We start from the raw sequence: 19,314 nt of genomic DNA on the forward strand, positions 1-19,314 counted from the left end.
AACTCATGGATCAAGTATTAGGAGAAATTTGAATTCTTGGAGGACTTTTTGATGTAACTAACCAGCATTTGCGTTGCATGAAAAGGAAAACCACGAACAGCTCGCACAGTTAGCATGACGGCAAGGAGACTCCCATGATCCGTCTATCACTGAGGATATTTTACGTCAGTACTGTGGTCGTATCGACCAGCCATTGTTGGGATTCGAACCCGGTTCACCCCGTTGGAAGACGAACGCCCTATCCACATAGCCATCACGTCTCCGCCTGCATCTATTGGAGTTGTTTGTTTTCTTTGTACGCCAAGAGAGCACTAAACTGTTGTTCTCAATAACAGCTGATCGGGGGTTCGACTAACACCGTGGACACCTCTATGCATTTAATACAAAGTGAGTTTCCACGACATACACTTCTCATATGAATATGTATTTTCTTTCAAATAATACATTTAGAAATTAATAAGTCTGCTTTCTATAGAAATTTGACTATTTTAAATCAATGCGATAAAATAGTGGGTTATAATTCCCCTATCCATTGTTATTTAAACTTATCACGTTGAGAAAATGAAATCCCGTGTTCTTGGATTGAGGTATGTAGTACCTTTCGCTGTCTTGGAGTTTAGGTACTTTTTGTATATATTTCTATTTCCATTATATTGAAGTATATATACGCAGAAGAGCCATTACATTATGACCACCCTCCATCTATAACAATGGGCTCGCCCAGGTTTTCATGGTTTCTCACCCAGGAACACTGTTTTCATGCGCACATTAGGACCCTAATCGTCATAGAACAATCTCTGACGTCTGTAAGCTACTTGAACATAGTTGCAGACCAGGTTCACCCATTCATGGCAACAGTTTTTCCTGCGGGGGATGGTGTTTACTAACAGGATAATGCACCATGTCATAAGGGTCGAATCGTCATGGATTGGTTCGAGGAACATTCCAGTGACTTTCAAGTCATGTCTCGGCCCCCAAATTCACCTGACCTTAATCCAATAGAGCATCTGTGGTGCTACTTGGAAAACCAAATTCGTGCTGCCTTGCTACCTCGCAATGTGAGGGAATTGCAGGACCAGTTGGTGAGCGCTTGGTACCAGATACCTCAGACTACCTATCAGCACCTTGGAATCAATGCCACGGCGGATGTGCTAGCAGTTTTCATGGCTAAATTTGGTCCTACATGTTATTAGCAGGGTGGTCATTCTGTAATGGCTCTTCGGTGTACACACACACACACATATATATATATATATATATATATATATATATATATATATATATATATATATATATATATATATATATATATATATATATATATATATATATATATATATATATATATATATTATAGATACATACAGGCTGTTGGAGTAAGCTATCTGATTACATAATAATTTCATGTAACGTATTATACTGAACGTAAGTTTTTAAGTAATTAGAAAATTAAGCAAATACAAAATATATGAGTTAATTTATTGAATGAACAAAAAATATCGCATGCCAGTAAATATAATTGCAGTTAATAAGTTTTTCGACCTTTGATTCCATAAATTCAAATGTAATTATTATATCGAAATAATACCCTTCATAAAAGATGCATAACATTAAATTGCTTGCATTTCAATTGAAACTCTAGGCCTTCGCAAGTTCATTAGCGGACAGAATAAATTTTATGCATTTCATTCCTAGCGTTAGGGGGTGGGGCACAATTTTTGTTTTTAAAAAAAACTGCTCGTCTATTTTAAGTTTTATACATACATATGTACATAAATATACATAAATAGAAAAAATAAATATGCAAATATATATAAAAAATTAAATATGCAAATATACATAAAAAAATAAATATGCAAATATACATAAAAAAATAAATAAAAAGTTTTCTAAAAACGAAAAGTGTGCCCACCCGCTTACACTGCGTCTACCAGTTTCATAAAATTGAGGAGTGATGTAAATATGTTTCAGATAATACAAAAATTCAGCAACAATCTGAATTCTTTACAAATTATACAAACATTGAATGATTTTCAGCATCAAAGTTAATTGTTCCTCTTTGCGCCTTGATACGTTATATGCCACAGAGTATCACAGATTAAAGATCTTAACATAAATAAATTCCCAGATCTTTGTTACTCTTTGCCTAGCAAAAATTATAGATGCGAGACTGTTTTTTATCGAGTTATAGCTGCATGGGTTGTTTTAAAACTCAATAGCTCTTCTCTTATTCTTCAACACAAAGTTTGGCCATGTGGCTATGGTATAACATATTATGTTATCACAAGATCAGCAGGTGCAGCAATAGTTTACAAAATTGGCATATACAACAATGATTTGTAACAACAGAAGATATGCTATCAACGGTATCCTATACGATGCATTTCAGCGTATTTTTCATAGAACAACTCCATTTCTTTTTGACAGAAATCTTTGGGATTGTAATGGATATTATCACCATCATATTCAGCTGGCAAAATTTCTTTTGGAAGGTATTTTTGTAAGTGCTTAGTATCGCTTCCGTGGAAGTGGAACTAAAAAAAAAAAAAAAAAAAAAAAAACATTATTTAGGTATTGGTGCGGTATTGATTTACCTCGACACCAATTTATTTTTACAGTGGTTGGTAAGAATTTTTTTTTACAGGAAATGGCACCACTAATGAGTTTGTACCAATTTTTTTACAGTCGAAGTCCAATGGAAAAAGTTTTTTTAAAATTTTCATGGTTGTCATATTCACAATAAAACTACAATTAATTACGGAATTTTAATTAGTATAAATAATTTCAACCATATCTGGTGAAAATAAACTTGAAATACACTGAATCCGATTGCTTCTTGGTGCCAGATTACAGTGGTGCATGGCTCGATCAGGCTGGAATGATGCCGACTGGGAACGTATAGTCTTTAGCAACGAATCCCGCTTCCAACTGTGTCCTGACGATCATCGAAGACGTGTTTGGAGACGCACAGGGCAGAGGGGGAATCCTGCCTTCACTATTGCACGCCACACCGGCCCTCAACAGGGCATTATGGTCTGGGGTGCCATTTCCTTTGACAGCCGGACCCCTTTGGTCGTCATTAGAGGTACACTTACTGCACAGCGGTACGTCGACGACACCCTAAGACCTGTTTTGCTACCGTTCCTTTTGCAGCGCCCTGGGCTGGTTTTTCAGCAGGGCAATGTCAGACCACATACGGCACGTGTTGCTATGAACTGTCTGCAAGCTTGCCAAACTGTTCCTCGGCCTGCCAGATCACCAGATCTCTCTCCGATCGAGCATGTCTGGGATATGATGAGAAAGCGATTGCATCTGGCACCGAATGTTGATGATCTCGTTCGACAATTGGATCGAATTTAGCAGAAAATACCGCAAGAGACCATCCGGGAGCTTTATCGGTCTACACCACGCCTTGTGGTAGCTTGTATCCAGGCTAGAGGCGGGTCAACACCTTATTGAACTTATTACTGTAACTCTGCAATAAATTATTCAGTTGTTCTGAAATTTTAATCATTTACTATTCTGCAGATTGTCCTCCTATCCACCAATTTTCGTTTCAATCGGACAACTCCTTCTTGGTGCGTCGATTTTTTTTGTTATAGAGTGTACTTCCGGACTGAAAAAGGGTTAATAAATTACCTTTTCAACTCCCGAGATGGGTCTCAGGGTGTCGATAATCAGGGTTAAAAAGATAAAACTGGTAGCCAAATTATTTTTATATCAGTTTATTTGTGGGCGGGGTAATAATAGTTTGCTTTATTTAATTCAACACTACTTAGTTCAAATTAAAAATTGTATTCGTTGCACTTTTTACCCACGGGGGTTGGATGTGTTAGAGTTAAAGTAAAAACAAAAATAAGTCTGCCAAATTAACTTCGCCTTAACTTAAACAACAGCTTTTTATTTCTTATTATTTTGATTCCGTGTGCGATTACATTTATGACTCACCTGTCCCGAAAAGGTTAAAAAAAAGAAACGTTTCACCGAAACATTCGTGAAAGCGACGAGCAAAGAGTTTCATACCGATTTCACGAAGATTTCCGTTCAATTAAAAATGACTAACAGTAAGTTGAAGTAATTTCACTCCATCCAGGGCTCAACCTGAAGTAACCGATTTCGAATTAATGGCGGACGACCGGCAAGTTTCAACGAACGACGCATCTATAATAGCAGAGGAATATAAAAATTAAATCCAATTTTTTATACGTTGCTGTAAGCTGTGACTTTATCAATAAAACTACACGGCTACAGCTTTTAACTTATTGATAGGAAGCTGCGGTCATTGTTTATCATCATCATCAATATTTATCTTGGCGCCTGGGGCCGTTAGCGGCCTTTTTCTCATTCGTCTTGAATTGTGATCTTTAGGGTGGTTCTTTCTGGTAATTGGAATGCAATTGAAGTAAAAGGAATTTAAATATTTCGAATTTTAGATAAAATTACGTCACTGGTCATTGTTTCTTTCTTTCTTTAATACAAATTGGGTACCTAGGCCGCGCAGCGGCCATTACCCCATACATCATGAAAATTATGCAGTGAATAAAACATTTTGTTTTTGTGACATTGTGGCAACACTTACAAGAATATAAACATGATTTGAAGTATATACTGATTTGAACGGTGATTTACATAAATTGCCATGAAAATATGTAAACAGCCATGATTTGATGTGGTCATTGTTTATAAGGGTTACAAACTAATACGTTCTTTGTAAAATAATTTAAAGAGTGGTAGACAATGAGAAACAAATATTTTCAGATGTTTGGTAACTTTACCAACATTTTAAAAGCCTCGCCACTATATAGCTTGAACAAACTTTTAAACTTTAAACAAAAACTTTTTAATCATTTTCGAGTAATGGCGAGGAAAATAATTATAAATCAAATTTGCAAAGCAAAAATTATACAAAAAACATAAACTGAGCTACCACTAGTAAAATTTTTCCCATAAAGCGTAGAAAGTTTGTAGCCCTGGATTTCTAAAGTCAAAGTACTTTACCCTTTTTTTGATCTTTTCAGTCAAAAATATCTTTAATATACTGTAGATGTAGCCAAAGAAAATTGATTCATTAAATATGTGGATTCCTTTAAATCTTACTGGTAGTGCGTTCTAAATAAAAAATAAAATAATTAGTACAATGTTCTTTATACAGAGTAGTTCTAATTAACAAAGCCCTGTTTAGTACAATAGAGTTTCCGTTATAGAGGATAGATATCTATAAAACTTGTTATATACGTTGCACAGACCGAAGAAAAAAAATCTGTTATGAATATTGTTGACAATTTGACAATTGACAATTTGACGGACAGATGGCGACACATGCACACGCACAAAACGTTATTATAATTTGGAACGATTTAAAAAGCAATTCATCATGGCAAGTTTCATTAACATCTGTCTATTACAATAGACTTTATAATAGTCTGAGAAAGGAAACATTAATAATTACTTTCCTTTATTTGAATAAGGAAAACAAAAAAAGCAAATAAAATAATAATCATATACGTAATAGACACTTATAACATTTCCTCTTAATGTAATCTCGCTTTGTGCATACACCTTCACGTTTTAATTTTGGCTTCTAGAAAAATTATGGTAAACTTGGAAAGGCTGTATAGGGATTAGACAAATTTATGGTTCACTAACTCTATTTAAACAATCATTCCTTTAGTAGAAATGCTTTGGAAGTTTCGTGACAAAACTGTTAACACATTTTGAAACTTTTAGAAATGGATTCCTTTTTTATCGTACCAAATTTGTATCGACCAAAATGTGGGCAGGAGTTCAATAATTTTCTTTTATCTTTAATGCCAGAAATTTTGAAACTGTCCTTTATTCGTTCGTTCGTTGTAGTGGAACTGGGCGTCTGAGGCCTTACGGCCCTTTTCCCATTCATCTTGAAGTTAACTTAGAGACATACATGACAAAATTAAAGTTTGGGGAGCAAATGGAGTTCTTGAGAAAAGAAAAATGGCACTTTGCCATTATTAGGCAATGACAATATTATAAGTAATAAAAATGTACATGAAAACTGTCCTTTAGGATAGCAAGTTTTAAATAACAATGCCTTTTTTTAAAAAGTATTGTGGTATAGAAAAAGGAAAGCTGGTTTTTACTGTTTATTAACATTTTGGTCGATGCTGATCTTGCATGGGTCAAAAGGTCGCTTTCTAAAAGCCTCAGGCATGATCTTTCAAAATTTACCAATGGTTTTGCCAAGTGAAATCTTCCAAATGAAACATTGTTTAAATAGAGTTAGCACAGGAGTGTTTCCCTATTTTTGACCAACCTCTGTAGTTCATAGCTCATTGATTGGTTGATTACAAATTACGGTGATTTCATTTCCAAAAGCACTCTGCTTTTATTAAATTTTGTGTCTATGAAGGTGATATCTTGGAATCAAATTAAAGTAATGCCACAAATGATGGCTGTAGTCAAAGCCATCTATAACTGAAATCCTCCACACGATTTCTTATAGGTATCATATCACTATGAAGGTAAACTAGTTTACGAAAGAGCCATTTAATGGAATATCTTGTAAAAATAAGAAAGTGATAGCAAATATACGTCTAAACATTTTTTAATTTATGAATATAATTGGTTTGTTTTATTTATTTGTCTACCACCAAAGATTCAATTCTCAAATATATATGCTAACTTTCTCTCGATTATTTTCAAAATAGGATTTGATTTCATGCGTATCACTGGTTCACTTATTAAATAGTCTGCGCAGACTTCTTATAAAACACCGTGTGGGGGTTTTCTGATGTACGAGGTGATACTATAGTCCTCCTTAGAATGCCTACCGTTTCAAGAAATGTCTTTTTCGCGGACTTTTTTTAAAAAATTAATTCGGTTTCCTCCATATCAGAATCGTCGGAGAAATTGCTCCTTTAGTCTAAGAAAGTGGATCCTAACAATTAGTTAGCAAAACAATACGAAGTGTGCTAATGCATTTATTTGGCAATTATTTAGAAATGCATCAACAAAAGATGTAGATAACATATCAATTGTTTTTGTTTTGTTTGTTTGGCAAAAAGAAAATGCAATGAGCAAATAACGGGTATAGCTGTCGAGTAAAACGACGAAAATAATATTTTTCTTTATCAGACCTAAGGCAAAAAACGTAGAGTTCATCACCTATGTAATAAATTTCTATCTTCATCAACCTTCGCCTTTCAACGCTGACGCGTAGTATTTTTTCCGTTTTAGGTTTTGTCAAAAGAAAAAAAAAAGTTCCGATATCTGAAAATTTCTATTTGAAAACAGAAGTTTTCAAAACTTTTATTTTATTTTAATTAAGCAAGAACAAAACTTACGAATATACAAGCATAAAACGCGGTATTATAAAGCGAAAATATTACAAAAACTTTTAAATTTTTTCCAGGTATAGTTCGTTCACCAGGAGTTGGCACTTGTCTCCACCTCCTGGGACGAACAGTTCATTTCAGCTCGGGTCTAAGAGGAGAAACGTTCCCGCACTTGAAATTGAGACAACCCTTAATGCCCGCCAAACGCAAACAGCGAATTCTTTTTCCGTCACTTACTTCGCTTTAACATCAGCTATTATATATTTCGTTACTCTAGCTAATTAAATATAGAGCAGCAAAATGTCTCAAAAGGGACAAACTATTCACTCAAAGGAGAGAAATATCATAAAATTTGTGAAATATTTAATGTTAAAAAAAATGCACTTAAGGATTGCGAAATAAACATTTTTGTCATACAATCGCCAAATAACAATCCTGTTCAGGATTGTTCACATCCTTCTCCCAAAAATAGCAAAATAGTATCGTTGAATACCACGTGATGCGCCAAGTGCCAACTCCTGGTAAACGAACTAAACGTATGAACCCTGGGAAAAAAATGATCGTTGTTTTCCTTTAATTCTTTAAATCAAAAAAAAAAAAAGGCAACTAAAACATTACTTACTCTGAGAGCATAAGAGAGCAATTGAATATATCTAGGTGTAATTTGGCGTATGTGTTTCATAGAAGCACCTTGCATATCAACTAGAGCTTGAATTCCACACACTTGAGTTGCTGGATCTTCTATAGTACATAAAATCGTCGCAGTCATTACAGTAAGGGCTGTTCGAAAGGTGAAAATATCAGGATCCCATTTGGCTGTAATTACATAAACCACTAAATAATTTAGAGAAATATATGCATAATACAAAAAAGGTCATGTAACTTTATAATACGCGAAACAATATAGAGACAACATTCCGGTGGCAACATTAATAGTTGCCACCGGACACAGGGCAACTGAGTATGAAACATTTAAATTAAAAATTTGCTTGTCCGCCAGCCGATCATTACATTTTCGAACGAAAATTATCACCGAAAAATTCTGTTTTTTTTGCGCAGGTTGATAATTTAAGGATGTCTGATTTCGGATATGAAACTTAATTTCATATTACTTTTAAATTTAGGGTCGATGTTTAAAAACAATTTACCTAATTAATATAATTTCATTATTTAGATTACAGGTGAATCAAATCTATTTTGTAAGAAGCAAATTTTATATTTGATAATGAACATAAATTTTATGTTCACTATCAAATTTATTTTGTAAGAAACAAATTTTATGTTTGATAATGAACATGTTGCGTTATTTGTTCAAAAACTCAAACCCTAAACTTTATTAGTTGTAAATTTAACATTTCAATTTTACAATACTTGGGGAGGCAAGGAAGATTTTTCTTTGGTTTCAAAGTAAACCCTGTAGCATTTTCCACATTTTGAGAAATGCATCAGAAGAATTGCTTTATATTAATAATAACAATAGTTAATTTTTAATGGTTAAGAATTTTCCATTAATTTAAAAATGGTCACTATCGAAAATGCTACTACTGGCTACTGATCTGTAACAAGATTTCAAAATTTTCTATTTGTGTTTTAGAAGGTAGGTAGCAACTTTATTTGGCTCTAGTGTAGAATCGGGGGCTCCTTAGTTTGGCGATAATTTTCTTTCAGTTTTGCTGATATCCCATTTCTAGTTACTATGATATATTTTGTGGTCTTTGCTTTATATGACGTCACGAGCATTAATTGAGCATAAAATTTTTTAAGGTTTCTTTTCTAATGTCTTTCTGATTTCAATACAACATACTTGCATGAAATACCGAAACTTCTTTCTGTCCCTCGAACATTTTTTGTCGTTTAAACCTCAGCACTGATGGTTTTACTTAAATGGTCATCTGTGCTTTGTACATTGTCTTTCCGTTTTTTTAAAAAAATATTGTGAGTGATTATGTAACGTTAATTAAGCATAAGTTTCCTTACCTATTTTCAAAACAATAACGATGCTGCCATTGTCATCTCTGTATGGCAAACAGCTGGAACCACCACAATCTAATAATTTTTTCAAAGTGTCAAGGTCCAAGTTCTCAGGATACACATCAGAGAAATTCTTTTTTACTGTGTAAAGATTGTGCAAACGCTCCATTGCATTTTTGACATTAAATTTCCTTGCTCTCAGATATTGCAATAAATAAGCATCATCTGTCCAACAGTCTAGATCTGTTTTTTCTGCAAGACGAACAATGATTATTGCTGAAATTTAAATAATTGTTATACAAAAAAAAAGAAAATGATTTAAAAACAATCTGGGGCCGTACCATGAGCTACCGGGAATGGAATGAAGATTCCCGGCTGGAAAGTGAAACTGGGAAAGTTTGGTTCCATGAATGTTCAATAACGCACCATGAACACTCCCTTGGAATCAGACATTCCACGATAACTCTCTCTCAGGGCCGAAGTCAAGCATCACTGGCTACGGTCAGTGTGCGGGTGGGTGACCACTTGGATCAGTCTGCGTAGGGACCGAGGGTGTGCGGTATGGGTCCTCGTTAAACTGTGCTACCGTAAAGTGCTCGACTTCGCGCGCAGGTCGTCGGGCTACCGAAGCGGGGGTGCCATCCCCTCCGCAGAGGATCAAAATTGTGATGGCATGTCTTCGGATCATCCTCCGGGATGTTTCCCAGACCGTCGCCAATAGCCCATTGTGCAGCTCTAGTGCGACGTAAATTAACAACAACAACAACAACTCTCTCAGGGCGTGGCTAAAATTTAACCAATCACACAATTTACTTAAGATTTTCTTTTTAAGGTTGGCAGCATTAGCATAAGTAAAACGAAACGAGCTTCTGCTATTTAGATAATATTTTTGACGATTTATTGTTTTCTTTTTATAATGTTTTTTGTTTTCATAAGACTAAAAAAAACATAAACTGCAATGACTTTGAAATATTCTTTAATTTATTATACATATAGTTTTAATAATTAAAGACTGTCATATTTAACATGTATAATTAATAGAATAAAATCATTTTTTCATAAATTATTTCTGATATATCCTTTAATACGCTTCACTATTTGTTTTAAATATTTTTTAAAAAGTACAACTCTTAAAATAATGATCATATTTTAATGAATTAAGATTCAAAATTTCGTGCCCGAGTACTGCATGTAGATAGATTACTAATTATGCTAGTTTTTAAATAAAAACTAATTGCCAGAAAGAAATAATATTTTATCAGACAAAAAATTAGCGTTTACCAATCGGTCAAGAGACCGATTGGTAAACGTTAATTTTTAGTTAATTTCTAAGAAGAAATTAACTTAATTTCAGAAAAGTTCATTAGTTTTCAATTAAATTTGTAACAATATGAATGATTAAAGTTACTACTTTGCTTATTACTTTGGTTTATTTGTTACAATATTAAAGTGACTGTTTTTACTGATAGTTAAATAAATATGTTCACAACAAATTAATTTATAGATTTGTGTAAAAATTTTTTTCGTGATTCGTAAAATTATTTCACGTTTGAAATATTTAAAAATTATAGTTCAAGGAACTACTTTCACAGCTTTTATAGTATATATTTTAATGGAAGAATGAGAATAAAGAATTTTAAAATGAGTAAAAGAAGAAATAAGTACATATTGCATAAATATTTTTCGAAGCATTTTTATTCTATTTTCTTTTCCCATTATTCTTTTTCGCATTTCTTATTATAAATAAATTGTTTACTTTGTAATACATCATACCTGTAACAAATTCCTTTAAATTTGCTGCTATCTGTATACAGTATAAAAAAACTATCTTTCGGAATGAGGTAAATACTGTTGAATTAAAAGTTCATCGAAAGAAAATTAAGAGAAGAAATTATTAGAACTTCAAAAAAAGGTATTGGTCAAGTAGTATATCCTAGGTAATATAACATAAAAATAGTAACAATTATCATATAATAAGAGCATAATTATATTTAGTTTGTCGTAATTTCTTAGTTAACTCTGAAAGTATCTTTTCGTTCATACATACTAATAAAACAAAACATCTCTTAATTATCGTCTTGAAAATGGCTCGGGCGCGTTTATCTTTAGAAATTTTGAAATCTTCCCTTATGAAATAGAAAATAATTAAGGCATTCATCGGCGGAATATCGTATTTAGCTCTCAAAAATTCACCATTCCATCCAAGAATGAGGATTCCGGGCAGTAGTCACCGGCTGGAAAGAAAACCGGTTGTTTCTTGCCAAGAAACTCTTTCCAAGGTGTTCGTGGTGGGGAAAAATAATTCCCGTTCGAACGTGACGTCATTCCCAGATGGAATGTCATTCCATGGAGCTCATGGTAGGGTCCCTGTATCATAATCACGAAAAATTACTTAGATGGTGTATCAAGACCTTACGAGGGTTAAATCCTTCAAATAAAGTACATTGCTTAACAGGCTGCACCATGTTGCAAAATTCGTTTAGCGTCATCCAGATTTTTTTTGTAGAAGAAATGCAAATAAATTCTGTAGGGTACATACCATATTGTATTCATATGCAAAAATCGTTTAGTGTAATTTAAGGGGACTCAAACTCTCTGCAAGCCATCTCTCGCCAAATTCTTGGAAAAATTAAAAAGAAAAAACATTATAAACAGCAGACCAATTTTGGGTTTACGACTACAAACTACGACTATTGAACCACTCCAGAAGACAAAGAAACTCCCTGATCAGTACTCCCAGAGGTATGATTTGTTATGGGAACATGGAGGACTTTGAGACTCGACAGATTTAACGTGAATCAGTCACCATTTACTACAGTCTTCGGCCGGCGAGGATCGAACCCACGACCTCCTGGACACATGGGCCCAGTGTCCTACCTACTAGGCCATCCCGGCCTCCCTATGGATGTTTTACTTTACTTTATAACCGTCGTTGAACAGCCGACGAAATTTTATGGGTTTACGACTACTAATCTTCAACTCCGTAGCCTTGTAATTTTTAACCCAATCCAGAAGACGAGGGAGCTCCTGGATCGAGTATTGGGAAAAATGTGCCTTCGTAGAGGACTTTTTGATGGAGCTAACCCGTATTTGCGTTACATGGAGAGTAATACCACGAGAACTTCCTACGGTTTGCCTGACGGCAAGGGGACTCTAACTCATGATCCGTCTACCACTGAGGATATTTCCCGTCAGCACTGTGGTCGGTGCAATCCTGGATGCGGAATTCGTATCGACTGGGATTCGAACCAGGTTCGCAGCATTGGAAGGCGAGTGCTCTATCCTTTAAAATTCGTTTTCTGGTTACTACTTCCGACTGATTTTTACACCTAAGTTTTTAACTTATATGCATTTAAGGAAGGGTAAATATCCAACCACTTTTCTTTTTTGTAGAGGCAGGCACTTTTTGCATCCTTGCTTTGTGGGGTGCGTTGTTTTGTGGGGAGAATTTTCTGTGATAGCTAATATAAAATCTTCAGAAAAATCCGAAAGGTAAGGCAGTTAAGCCTATTTTTTTAAACTTTAACTATCAGTCTAATATGACTTTAATGTCTAAAATGACTTATTAAATATGACTTTAACATAGTACTAAAGGCAGTTGTGTAATAAATCCAGGAACACGCTGTGGAACAAAATATTAAAAAAGTCGTAGAAATTTAGAAAAGTCATCTTACATCATTTTTCTACAACTTTTCCGACGACCATACATATTGGCCGCTATGTAATACTTACTGGTCTACTATGTAATACAAAGTCTTAGAAATTTAGAAAAGTCATCTTACATCATTTTTCTACAACTTTACCGACGACCATACATATTGGCCGCTATGTAATACTTACTGCTACTATGTAATACATACAAAGTCTCAGAAAATTAGAAAAGTCATCTTACATCATTTTTCTACAACTTTTCCGACGACCATACATATTGGCCGCTATGTAATACTTACTGGCTATCAATCTTCGGAATTCCGCTAAAGCGGGACCTCGAATTTCATCAGTTTCATTTAATTCTTCTTTGGCTTTATTAATCATCCAGTCTGTAAGATATCCCATTCGATAAGGCAGAAAAGCCTTAGTTGCCATGATTTCGTCGTATTTTGAGCTCATTTTCTTGCGAAATTTGCTCTTGGAAAAAACAGCTAAAAGCAAGAAATTAATTTTTTAAAACAAATTTTGAAAAAGAACTTGTAATGCATAGTTTCCCTTCAATATGTATTTTTCCGCTTGGTTTCATTTATATGTTTACAGATTAAACGCATTAATAAATACACGATAATCTTTCGTAGGTGTGTGTTTAACCCTTGACAATTTAAAAAAAATCGCTCTGCCAACATTGGTTGTTTCTTTACCATTTTTGAAAAATTTCCTTGGAAAAAAAATAAAATTTGTTTTACTTTTGCTTTTTTATTAGCTACTTTACTTTAATTCTAGCAAATCTAATCATTTATATTTTAAATAATGTGGCTGGGTCGCGCAGTTGGTTTGTCGTCGGCCTTCTGAGCCCAAGTCTGCGGGTTCGATCCCCGGCCCAGACACCGGATTTTCGGGATGCAGAAAATCCTCAGCGGCCATGTCATATGATTATGCGGCATGTAAAAGATCCCTGGAGTGCCTTATTCGCTCTTGGCGTTTCCGGCAAAATTAAATTCCTTGTGCACTTTAGCATCCAAATAGAGCCTCGGTGCTGCCATCTAGTGTGGCAGAAACTAGACGTCCAAATTAACATGACCAACGGTATCTCACCCATTGTGGTGGTCCTGAAAGAGTGGATACCACCTCTGGAGAACGCACTAGGTCTGCTCATCGGCAGGACCGATAATGCAGCTCATTGGAAATAAAAAAAAATATTTTAAATAAAAGCTATATAATTTTTAATTTGAAATAACTAATTGTGAATGAAATAAAACAAACTATTATATAATCCGCTCACAAATAAGCTGCTCAAGAGTTAGTTAGGTCTCAAATTTTAGCATATATATATATATATATATATATATATATATATATATATATATATATATATATATATATATATATATATATATATATGTATAATTAAGTATTATATATGTATAAGTATAATTAAGAAGTTCAAAATGTAGAGAAAACATGGAAAGATTATAGCATAATGAAAAGAGGAGAAGAAAATTATTAAAATATCATAATAAAAAATTTCAATAAAAATGTGGCGAAAAAAATATGTATAATCTTTTCATCAGCTCGCACGATTATCTCCGCAAAAAGGAGTACTCTCTAATATTGTATCAATATAGACAAAGCGAAATATATCAATACAATAGTGTGAGGAGTACTAAAACATTTGAAACAAAATAGAACACATTAAGTAATAAACATCACGTAAAAAACATGAAATAAAATTTAAAGAAAAAGCAGAACAAAACAGAACAGAAATCTATAAAGCGAGTAGCGAATTCAAATGAATTTATATGTGCTGGAAAATTTTCAAGAATGATTTCGAATATTCTCATAATAAGATTGCCAAATTACAAAATATGAAACCAAAAGCGCTAATTGAGCTAAAAGCGTAAATGGAGGAATTTTTTTTTGAAAGCGTTCTTACTGCAGTACTGAAGAGCGTTTGATTTGTTAGTTACGAAGGATTGTTCCAAAAATGGATGTGCGCAAGGTAATATTATACTGGATAATTTAAAAAAGTTTATAAATGATAAGGTTGAAATTTAATTATATGATTTTAAAAAATGTTCTTAAATAAATTTTAATTTATTTAAGATGTATCATTTTCTCCCGAATACAGATATATAAACAATTTAAAGAAATACAGAGTATATCAGATAGACAAGTTACCATGTACAGAAATTATGGTAAAAATTTAAAAATAATTATTTGTTTGAAATCAATTTCCTCGCATTTACTACCACTGTGGAAAATATTTCACAAAAAACTGAAATGCATTTTGAGTTACGTCCAAAATTAAAAATAAAGCTCGGAAACGGTTGACAAATTTTAATAATTAATTGTAAGTAATCTAGACAAAGTGTAAGCAATCTAGAAGAAAAGCAAAAAGTAATATTTAAAGAAATCTGGAAAATCAAAAATTAAAAAAAAGCTGGCAGACGAGAGACAAATTTTAATAATTAATTGTAAGTAATCTAGACAAATTATAAGCAATCTAGAAGAAAAGCAAAAAGTAATATTTAAAGTAATCTGGAAAATCAAAAATTAAAAAAAAGCTGGCAGACAAGAGACAAATTTTAATAATTAATTGCAAGTAATCTAGACAAAATATAAGCAATCTAGAAGAAAAGCAAAAAATAATATTTAAAGTAATCTGGAAAATCAAAAATTAAAAAAAAGCTGACAGGCGAGAGACAAATTTTAATAGCAAATTTTAAGTACTTTAGAAAAAAGCGAAATAAATTTTTAGTAATCTAAAGAAGAAACAAAAAATAAAATTCTAATTAATCTAGGAAACCCAAAATTTAAAAAAAAAAAAACTTGCCAACTATAGACAAATTTCAATAACATGTATTTAGTTATCTAAACAAATTTTAGGGAATCTAGAAAAGAAAAGAAAAAAATAAAATTTTATGTAACTTAGAAAAACTAAAATTAAAAAAAGCAAAAACACGCCAGAGATATATAAGTTTTAATAACATTATTTAGTTATCAAAATTAATTTTAAGCAATCTAGAAAAAAAGTAAAACAAAATTTAAGCAATCTAGGAAAAAAGCAAGAAATTAAATTTTAAGTAATCCAGAAAATCTGAAATTAAAAAAAAAAAAGCTCGACATAGAAACATAAGTTTTAATAACTAATTTTTAGCATTCTAGATAAATTTCAAGTAATCTAAATAAAAAGGCAAAGCAAAGCTTAAGTGATCTAAAAAAAAAGCAAAAAATAAAATTTTAAGTAATCTAGAAAATCCAAAATGAAAGAAAAAAAATCGTCCGATGATAAACAAATTTTAATAACAGGAAATGTAAAATTATTTTAGAAAATGAAACAAAAAGCAAATCACTTACTTTTTTTTAAAAATCCGAAAATGTCACAATTTGTTACAATTTATTACTTTTGTTTCGTTTCAAATAATTCAATTATGAATAAAATTTATTTGAAAATTTTTGTTTCGTAAAAATATAATGATTTCATTCCAATACACTCAAACACAATTCCTGAAAAAATTTATACAAATAAGATACAAAAAGAAAGATTTTATTTATAATGTTTAAAAATTGATGGAAAATGTTATCGCATGAATCGTTTATCAATCAAACAATTATATTTTTTTTTGCGTGGCGATAATTTTTTTCAAAATGAAAAAAAAAAAACTGTTTAAAGTTCGAAAGGCATCATTTTTATTTATCAGTATATGTTAAAACGTTACTTTTTGCACATCTGAACAAACGTAACAAATATTATCTAACAACTGTAAGTGAATAATTATCTAAAAAAAAAAAAAATTAATTAGACTCATAAAAAATAAAATTTTTGTCTTATTTTAAGCGACTAGACAAATATGACTTGATGAAAACATGGATCTTTTCCAGCAAATATTTATGTACCGTGTAAATATATTGATAGCTTTATTTTTGATACAATTTGTTAAAGAAGAAAAATATTTTTGAGTGAACTCTTTCAGGAAGAATCATTTAAAAAAATATTAAAAAAATTATTTTTGAGTTCAACTCTTTTATGAAGAATCAATGATTTGAACATAAGTTTAATCTATTAATGCTAAACCACAAAAATTGATCATTATGTGGAAAACTTATCTATATGCGAAAACAATAGTACTAAGTATTGATTAAAAGCAAATGGGTATTTCTTTCTTTAACTTAGCTTTAAGAAACACCGTACTTTTAACCGTTTTCACTTAAATTTTAACCTAACTATACCCGTTAATTTTGAGTATGCTTCCATGATTTTTATTTCAAACTAGTGGGCTGCGCCCCCTGCTCGCTAACGCTCGCCAACCCCCGAAAATTGCTATGCAATCTTATATGGTTTGCTTCGAAAACCAAGCTCGCTTCGCTCGCTACTAACTTAGGTACATTGCAAATGCACAAAATTCTAAGAATTCAAAACAATCATTTAAATCCATATAAAAACTTTTTTGTAAAAAAAAACTACATTTTTTTAGTCATTAAAATAAATTTAAATTCAAATAAATGACATGCAATTCGTTACACCAATTAGAAATGTGCTATAGTATAATTCGTTATCTAAATCAAAAATCGTCAAATAAATTCGTAATATCTAAATTCGTGAAGAAAAGCGCTTTCGACAAAATACTAAAATAGAGATCTATCGACAAATACTACTCACTTCTGCCTAGCTTAATAGAATGAGATTGCCGCAGCTGATGCTGTCCGGTTATTTCCGTTTCCGTTTTTAAAAGCGCTATATGTTGAGCCACCTCAGCTAGATTTGGCATTTGAAATTTTTCGCGGCAATCATTGGTCGATTCGCCGTCTAAGATAAATAGTAACGTAAACAAAACAAAGCAAACGTTGCCACCGGCGGAAAGGAAATACAGCCAAAATTTGGGAGCCCCGCAAGAGAATTATATATATAAGATTAGGCTGGGGTAAATAAAATAAGGCAGTCATGCTATTATATGCATTGCAGATTTCCTAACCCATTCCTTCCATTCAGATTGAATTTCATAAATTTAATTTAAATTTTTAATCTTTCGTAATTCAATTATAATTAAATAAATTTTTTAATAACTTTTCATACAAAGCGAATATAAATATTTTCATTCTTTTCTCAATATAGCGGCCAATCAATATAGCTTTTCTCAATATAGCTTTTTTATCCAATGCAAGTGTGTAACTCATGAATACAGTGTCTTGACTGTTAGAATATCAAAATATATTTTTACCTTTAAGTTGTTTTATTTGTCCAACCAAAAAAAAAAAATTTTTTTTTCGGTTGAAAGGTTATATTAAATTTCCACGGTCACTTCGGTGATTAAAATGTGGCCAGTTGATTTAAAATGTAATATCAATAACGCGGGGGTCGCCTTTTTTGTGTGGCTATAATGCCAACTTTGGATCTCTTCTCATGTTCGTAAGTGTCAGTTAAAAAAATTAATTTTCTGGAAATTTAAAATTTTTTGGTCTAGGACTAGGTTATTTTTGGACCATTTATAGTTATAATTGTCATATAAAAATGCATCTCTTCGTCTCCATTGAAAAGGAGCTGCTTGCTATTTTATTTCATTATTATGCTTGCCATTTTATATTTGTTCCTCTTAAATATAATCCCTAAATAAAGCTAGTTTATATGATGTATCTCAGCATTCCCTCTTTCGCAGAAAAAAACAAACAAACAAAACAAACAAACCTCAAATGTTCCAGAAACCAGGCCTTCGTGAGATTTTAGATAACGGAAGATCATCTGATATTCTTAAGAGTTTGAAAAGTTGAAATAAGCATTCGCCCTCTCGCCAAATGCTATAATTTCTTGAATTTGGCTTGAAAAGTTTTGTTTTAACGAGGGTATGTGCGAATGATTTTTTCTAGAAAAATATATATTCCCCTCAATCCTGAAAAAAAAGTTCATAAGGAATTTTTATGAACAAATCATATCTAATTAGAATTATATTAAGTTTAGGAAATATAATTATATCATCAGTAGCTAGAGAGATTAAGTAAGCATGAGACTAACTGCTGTAAAATACTAATTAATGCGTCGTTACCGAATGGCGTGATATCACGTGACGAAATTCTTTCCTGTAGTTTGTGTCGATGACGCAGATTATGTGGTAGCAAGATGCATATCATTATCTAACTATTTTTGTGGAAATTAAATTTTCTCGTGTGGCTGTAACATATCAATAACGTGACAACAACAAAATATTATTTAAGGTTTACTCTAACATTACTGTCCTCTAGTCTAAGAAGTAATCAAAAAATTAACGCCAACCTATTCCTATTTGTTTCGAATTCATTGTTCATTTACTCTTACCCAACTGCAAATTCACTCTTGATTTGAATTTTATAAAATAATTATTATTAATAATAAATAATAATTCATAGTATA

The 19,314-nt window shown here is 32.2% G+C and overlaps 1 protein-coding gene across 2 annotated transcripts; it reads right to left on the bottom strand.

Annotated features, from left to right (window-relative positions):
• Positions 1–1,460: 1,460 nt before the first annotated feature.
• On the bottom strand, positions 1,461–18,926 carry LOC107441360 (alpha-tocopherol transfer protein). Of its 2 annotated transcripts, none has more exons than XM_071185131.2 (6): positions 18,616–18,926; positions 13,232–13,423; positions 9,288–9,533; positions 7,933–8,126; positions 4,999–5,109; positions 1,461–2,534 (listed from the first exon to the last, which is right to left on the bottom strand). In XM_071185131.2, exons 2-6 carry the CDS (start codon positions 13,389–13,391, stop codon positions 2,361–2,363), a joined length of 885 nt encoding a protein of 294 aa, XP_071041232.1. In that variant the 5' UTR covers positions 13,392–13,423; positions 18,616–18,926; the 3' UTR covers positions 1,461–2,360. The 2 variants fall into 2 exon arrangements, with proteins under 2 accessions (XP_071041232.1, XP_087019937.1); XM_087163811.1 differs by lacking the exon at positions 18,616–18,926 and adding an exon at positions 17,593–17,716.
• Positions 18,927–19,314: the final 388 nt, after the last annotated feature.

The sequence above is a fragment of the Parasteatoda tepidariorum genome, chromosome 5 (genome assembly GCF_982258835.1).
Source record: "Parasteatoda tepidariorum strain Cologne lab strain chromosome 5, Ptep-v5.0, whole genome shotgun sequence".
Taxonomy (NCBI): Eukaryota; Metazoa; Arthropoda; class Arachnida; order Araneae; family Theridiidae; genus Parasteatoda; species Parasteatoda tepidariorum.